The sequence below is a fragment of the Callorhinchus milii genome, unplaced genomic scaffold (genome assembly GCF_018977255.1).
Source record: "Callorhinchus milii isolate IMCB2004 unplaced genomic scaffold, IMCB_Cmil_1.0 Scaffold334, whole genome shotgun sequence".
Classification (NCBI taxonomy): domain Eukaryota; kingdom Metazoa; phylum Chordata; class Chondrichthyes; order Chimaeriformes; family Callorhinchidae; genus Callorhinchus; species Callorhinchus milii.
This window is the reverse complement of record NW_024705075.1, coordinates 14,782-22,019: the sequence shown is the minus strand read 5'-3', so window position 1 is coordinate 22,019 and position 7,238 is coordinate 14,782. Positions and strand designations below refer to the sequence as shown.

The window sequence follows — 7,238 nt, the reverse complement described above, 5'->3', positions numbered from 1 at the left end:
CGTGAGATTTAACTAAGGTCCATTTTAGGTTTTCACGCGCCTTCAATCTTACCACGTTCTAACCTAAGCGCAGCCCCTTTTATCGCTTGACAGTGTATTCCTACGAGGCAGTGCTTAAGCCTCAGTTCCCGTAGTAAGCGCCATAACTTAGCGCAAGATTTGGCAGTTAAAGTCCTGGTACAGCTAGGTTGAAGAAGTCCCTTGCGTTCGTCTCTGAGCTCAACTCAGTACTTCATGCACGACCCATTACGGCATGACTTCTCCGCGGCTGGAGTTCAAACGGGTACGATGATATTGGAGGTATCCTTGCGAGAGCCCTGGCTATCACAACTCACAGCCCGGTTTCTTCCGATTGCTAACGTTGGTACCGCAGGCGAAACAGACTCATTAGATCCCCGTTCAGCCATTACGCAAGCCGTCGAACGAATACTTGACCATACCACTTCAATCGGGGATTGACGGCAGAAGGGGAACGCCGATTCTAGACAGCACAAGAGCTAGCCGACGATCGTCTAAGTCCCACCTTATCACTGTGCACGTATAATAGGGATTCTCCAAGATTATCCTGGCGACACTCCCCGCAAGCCCCACGGGTTCCAGTCTCATTTGTGCACGTAGAGCCATATCGTCAGTGCTCCGCGCGACTCTGTTCAGCGCCTTGCTGAGTCCTCAATGCTCGGGAATAACTGTGAACGCGTTGAGTTATCGTCTATCGGAAGTGTGGCGACATAGTCGTCCCAAAGCACACGCTTTGGCATTGCAACAGCCGAGGAACAGAGTAACACTGGCAAAATCCTTTCGTAAAAATACTGGAAAGATGAGCTTAGGATAACGGGGTCTATTTAACATCACACCTCTACAACCTCCTTGTTATTTACTGCAGAGCAAAAGCACACGGAATCACGACACTCGCGCAGAGTGCTGCAATCTTCGATCAATGATTTGACGGAAGACGTCATCTGAACAACTCAGCGATCGTACAGTTCGCGCACACTGTAGCTAGTCGTAACTAAATCCTTGATACTCACGACTAGAGTAGTTTTTATTTTTGGTCTAGGGCACGAATTATGAGACTTCAAATGTTATGGTGCGACATAAGTGTACCGCATCGGTGAAGACGGGACAACACAGCCTGCCTCTGGTAATCTGTTGTAGTCGAAGTAGGCATCTAGTACGAAATTGTGGCATAAGGGTTACGGTACGCGACCTGTATATAGCCCAAGCGGCGCGGTTCCCCCCTACTCTCTCACTCCGGACGGCCACTTGGCTAGGTTTGGCACAAGAACCGCTGAACACTGCAAATCAATATGACTGACGTCGAGATCCGCAATGCGCGTAGACCGTTAATAAATTCTACAAAGTCCGAACCTGTTGAATAGGGCCCGGCGTTATCCACACCACCAGAGACTATGTTAGGGCCTTTCCCTAAACCGTGGTAGTGACAATGGGAGGGCGCGCGGCATTGGATCGTTATACTGCATCCCGTATGCCTTTTGCGAATCTCTTGTAAACCAATAGGGTCGATTATTGGTTGAGGGCGTTGGAGACGATTAAGCATTCGGTGCAATTACTTACTTTGGTGAATTCATAACTTCATCAAGTTATAAAGGGCCATGGTCGTCTTAGAAGCCGCACCCCGTCCACGACAATCGGACCGATCGCCAAGATCGCTGAAAGCACCAGGGAAATGAGCATGGTGTGAGTACGGCTTACGAATTCTCTGTGACCCTCTATGCATTTCCGAACCAAGTGACTGCCATACGTCCGGCCCGACACGACGTTGACGATTGGTCGTTAGCCTCGGACTAGCCAAAACGTCACAGAAGAACTCGCGCGAGATATTACGATTTAAGCTTAACTGACGTTCTCCCGAGTCGGGCCCGGATCCAACTAAGAAGGGGTGTGACCAACTAGAACCATGGTGCTCCTATGCCTCGGCGCAAACGTAACATGACTCGGGCCAGCATAACACCAGGATTACACAACATAAAGCGCATCCCGTCTGAAGAACATCCGCGCTCAATGAGCCTTCAACCCAGGAGGGTACATCATTATTCAACAACGCAGCATAGTATGAGCTACGGTTGGTAGGCTGGCGGTCTACGCAAATCAGCGAAGTGAGCAATTGTATTGCTGAACAGTCTATCTTCGAGTCGGGCTCTCCCGTCGCAAGATCCTATGTCTTCTGATATTAAGTGTGACACTGGTATCCCCAAGGTTACCCAGCTCAAGACATAGTCTCCAGCATTACTTAACTAATGTGATCCAAGGAGCACACCGCTTGTACGATGTCACGCGGGCTGTGATATACGTCTCCGTGCGGCGGTGAATCGACGAGAGTCTCGTCGGGTGTCTTTGCTGATGCCCAACTACTAGGTCCGCTGGTGGCCTTGATAGTAGCGTATTCTTGTCTTCCGATAACCAGGGAGACCTAGTTCTCTCCGTTAGTCAGTAAGAGTGAAAAACAATTAGCTGAGCGGCGTCTACTCTATCAAAGCACAGTGTGTCTACGTTTAAATGCCAATATTTCCTAAATATCTACAGCGAGACAATGTGAACTCCTAAAGAAAAATGCAGCCTTAACTTAAGGCCTGACCTGGATTTCTTATTAACTAGTCGTGAGATCATTAGGGCTCATCTGTTGGTAGAGCCTAGTGTAAGGGCCCACTTAACCGTTATATTTGGCGGCTAAGAGTCGTCCCCAATACTTTACAGACCCCCGGCTCGCAGGTGTTCGGCTGTCAGCTTCACATTAGGTCATGCGTGCCTCCCTTAGTAACCTTCAGGTGTTCGGCCGACTCAGGCGTCTACATAACCCAACCGAATGAGAAGACGGATCTATTCACTCGTGGTGTTCTAAGGAATATCTACCGCCTTTAAATCGCTCGATCCTATTGCAAGCTCCTATAAACTTAACATGGAAACCCGTTACGGTAAAGAGAACCGCAGACGGCCGTTACATACTCCTACAGCCCTCACTAGATTAACCATGCTAGGATAGGTACCTAACATTCCCTCAAATAGACATATGGTGCATGCAATACGGCCCGGTATTATACGGGCTAATTACGTATTCTCTGACGTGTGCAAATTAGCAGCTGACAGAGGTGGCGGGTACATTTATGCTCCTGCATTTATGCATCCTGTAGATGAACTGCTTTAGAATATCTCTCCCGGATTATGTTTATTATAAATTAGACCATGCCTTTGATTGAGTTATACACCCATGACCAAGTCAAGCCGGGTATGCTTTTACCTGTATTCATACTCAGCTCGGGACAGACGGGGAAATCCCTCAATCCTAAAGCTATGTATGCCTGATGGCTTCTAGAGGGAGTCAAACTCTAGCTGCCGGAACAGAGCGATTCTATCGTTGTTAGAGCTAACTGTAAGGCTTTGCAGCCAATAAATCCCACGACGTATCGTAGTCCACAGGGAACACGAAAATCATACACCACCGTAGTCCATTATAAATACTAAACAAAAAGCGCATACTGAGCCACTGCAACGCCCGAGTTCGGTTAGCTTCGTCCAGTTTGTCGTGCGAGGGCGTGGTCCCATCAGCTCTCCTATCTTTTGAGTTATATATAATTATCCTGGACCCCTCTAATGGACACTTCCGCGCCTCACTCCCTTTATCTATCATCGAGCCGCCCTAGTCGTGCGTAGAGGGGGCCCCGCGGGATGTATTCTTTTGCGAACAGGAGGTATCTTGTGACACCAGTAGGAGTTGGCGATAAATAAATGCAATGTCTGCGAAGCCGTTGCTCAATGGCCGCCTGGCGCTTGCAAGGAGTACGGTCCACGCAGGACGTAGTACTGCCTAAATTGACTCTCGCCTGGATTGCCGAAACTTGCTTTCAAGAACGACGAGGACGGCAACCCAGGTCGCCTATACGAGAATCACAGGACGGGTTTTATCATGGGTACATCCCGACCCCGGACGACTAGCAGCCAATGATCTCTCTAAAGTTAGACGCTAGTTTACAGAGTGATATGTGAGAGTCCCCGAGCAACTTTACGAAGTCCCGTCCGCGTTTCGAGGTTTGGTAGTCTTCATTGCTCCGTTCACCTCACCCGAGCTTCCGTCCTAGCCTGATACACACGTGAGAGCGAACTAATGTCTCTGAGGAGCCCAATTATCAAGGTCGGCTCCACTGAACTCAGCACATCAACAATGTGGTCCCTAAGTCCGTTTTTGGACCCTTCTTTTTGGCTTTTTCTAGTACGTTTAATTAGGTAATGAAAAAACGAGTTCCACTGTGCTTCAGACCTGGGTTCACGCATTACTGCTACGGTGGCAGGTATGAGTGGAGCGTCAAACCCTCCGGGATTCCAGGGGGCTGACACGCGAACAGTCTTGCAGGATGGTTTGTGAATCTTGGGGGGTTAGAATCTCCTTAGAGCTTATACTCAACACCGGCAATTCTCTTCGCTGAGGTCGAAACAGCAAACGGTGCGACTCAGGTATTCCACAAAGACGAGTTCGGATATCCCAGCCTTGATTGTCGTGGTAGTTAGGCTAGGTCCCAACAGTCACCCTAGGGCCAATGAATGGGGATACGTAACCTATTCCGTGCATATGTTTACTTTGGGTCAACTTTCATAGCCTGCGTCCTTGGAGAACATCCTTTAAATATATAAACCGTAGTAGCCTGATTCTCCGTGGTCGGTTTAAATTGAGTTAACTAGGCCTAATAAAGTACGTGCCGGTCGTCCTTGTTCTTGTAGTAAAAATCTGCCGGGCAGGCGTACTAGGTATAGGCCTCCTGAGGTACGTGACAACCACTCGGGGTCCAAGGCCATATTAGTGCTACTTGACCCCACGGATTGCATAGGCGAGAAAAGATCGTTTTTTTGCATCTCATCTGTAAATTGTTGGACCTTAAGCTTCCGTTTCACAGTCTGGCAGAGCTCTTTTAGACGTCGTTGTTCTCCAGGCCAGGAACCCTAACAATTTAATGCTCCTGGCATATAACGTGAGTTCCGTATGAACTCATTTCAGAATTCCTGATCTGTCATGCCACGCACAACGCATTCCTGCCCGAACAGTCACGAGACTGCACAATAGTGCTTGCAAGTGCGATTCGTACAGTTACTACGCGTAAGATAGGACCTTGTGCCTGATCGAACGGTGTTTGGTTTATGCGGCAGACGAGACCGAGCTTGCTTGAATATGCCTTGGAGACACTCCTGATCGGTTGCGATGTAGTCTCGAAGCCCTTATCTACGGATGGTACGTGACGCATATGTCAGCCTCGCCGAGACTCACATCACTATTATGGGTAACCCGCGAAACCGCGTCATGGCACTTAAACTCATTGGCAGGGGGCCAGATCCGAAATTTGGTCGTACTTAGCCGAGGTAATAATCAATGCGCAATCATCATCCCTCAACACTGGGTCTGCTCAGATATGGTTTAACCGTTCCTCTCGGCTAGCTTCGTTCGTTTGACTAAAGCTGAAGTCTAATAGCGGGTCTGTCGGGCGTGCTGCTTGCATTGTATAGAAATAAAAACAGTCGAGCAATGGCTGAACGATCACGGGGGCTTATTGAATAAGAAGGAAGGAACTGGAAGTCACCAACATTTAGGTCACGTCACAAGGTCTCTTTCGAACTCAAAAAACTAATTTCGTTGAGGTAGTCCTGTGCCCCTCCTACTCGTTGAGTCAGCGGACTGCGTTAGTCTGAAATCTCAGCACGTATGTAAGTAGGCCCTACAATCCGAAGTTTTGCCAGAGAGTGGACACGCGTTGCTGTCTTCTCCCCTCCGGTTTCTTTACTTACTGTCAAAGTAGCCTAGGAGCCAGCCAAATAGCAACATCTACTTGCTATTGAGAGGGTTAGGGGCCATCGAAAGTGTTCGCCGGAATAGCTATTTGTGGGGAATCCCCAGTCGGTGCGTAGTCTCTCTACTATACTCTTTGTGGCTACTTGACCAGGATAATGGTCGTATCCGTGCATTCCACGTCGAATCGGCCTTTCAAGGGATCATCGGTTTGACGTCGTATGAAGTAAGTACCCTTGAGGCCTTACCGTCCCCGTGAACTTTCTGCTAAGAAATCCTGCAGCCACATTCAAACAAACGCAACTTACACATATATGATACTGCGGGGAATTCTTTTATCATTGACGGAGTGCTTGACTTACCCAAATCAGAAACAGCTCATATCCCTTGTGCTAGAGCAAGTTGAGTCCTACGTAAACTCCCCGACCCATTGTCTCTAAGGCGCTGTAAGTGTGCCGTCATTGTCTAGGGGCGCTATCCAGATGCCACACCGTATACCCTGCTGCGATAAACTAGCTCAAGTATTGTAATACTCATGAGCAATATGAAAGCAGGGGAACCCAATACCAAGTTTGCCGCGAATTAAAACCGATCCTTGGGCATCATGCCCTCAGGATACGATTATTTGATAGGTTGGGACCGTGAGTAAGTCACCCTTGACTTTAGAGGCCGGCTCGGATAAAAAATAACGTACACGCAGAAGTTCCCCGCACGTTTATCGTTAAATACGAAAGCCCAATAGTAATATATAAGGGTCTCTGCACTACCCGTCACCCACGACGTATGATTTCTGGAGTCCATCGAACGGTTCTAGTCACTCCCGGATTATTTCAAAAGGATGATGATAATAGCGCCGTCAATGGAGCATGGGCGTTTAGCGGTATCCGGCAGCGTCTGCTTTTTCCAAGCGTGTGTGCTACATATGGACAGCTGTGTCCCACCCAATTGTCTTAGCATGACGGACGATAAATGCCTCCAAAATATCTTTAAAGTTACGTACTGAGAAGTCCACCTACTTTAGCTAACGCGTTTGTGGCTCGAAAGAAAGATTGGCGGGAACTCACGAAGAGTCGATGTGACGAAGCACACCGCTACATTTTTGACAGACCCACATCTACGCTTTATCATAATTAAGTAATTTATCGCAGGCGTCACTCTTAAGCGGCCCTGTTACCGTACAGGTTGTTCGTGTCGACTAAATGAACGACCCGTAGACCCAATGGGCGTAGAATAGTCACTCAGAACGCAGGTGGCACTTTGGTAGCTTGTAGACTATCATCGACTCCAACCGAAGCAGGATGGTGCTGATATCCGCTTGAACCGATTGAATCACAGGAGAACGTATGTATAATAAATGGTGCCAAGGTGAGTGCGACTTTAATTTAGATGACCGCCTTTGTTTTTACTTCTAGGAGATGGTCATTACTATTAAGGCTTCTATAGTTATCTC

At 48.3% G+C, this 7,238-nt stretch overlaps 1 protein-coding gene across 1 annotated transcript in view; it reads left to right on the top strand.

Annotated features, from left to right (window-relative positions):
• Nucleotides 1-253: 253 nt before the first annotated feature.
• The window catches only part of LOC121852037 (dual oxidase 1-like), a gene marked incomplete at its 3' end in the record, with an annotated part of 21,755 nt that continues 14,770 nt past the window's right edge, over nucleotides 254-7,238 (top strand). Inside the window, 4 exon segments of the mRNA XM_042346144.1 lie at nucleotides 254-283; nucleotides 1,058-1,141; nucleotides 3,866-3,926; nucleotides 5,006-5,104. Of these exon segments, the coding sequence (XP_042202078.1) occupies nucleotides 254-283; nucleotides 1,058-1,141; nucleotides 3,866-3,926; nucleotides 5,006-5,104 (274 nt within the window).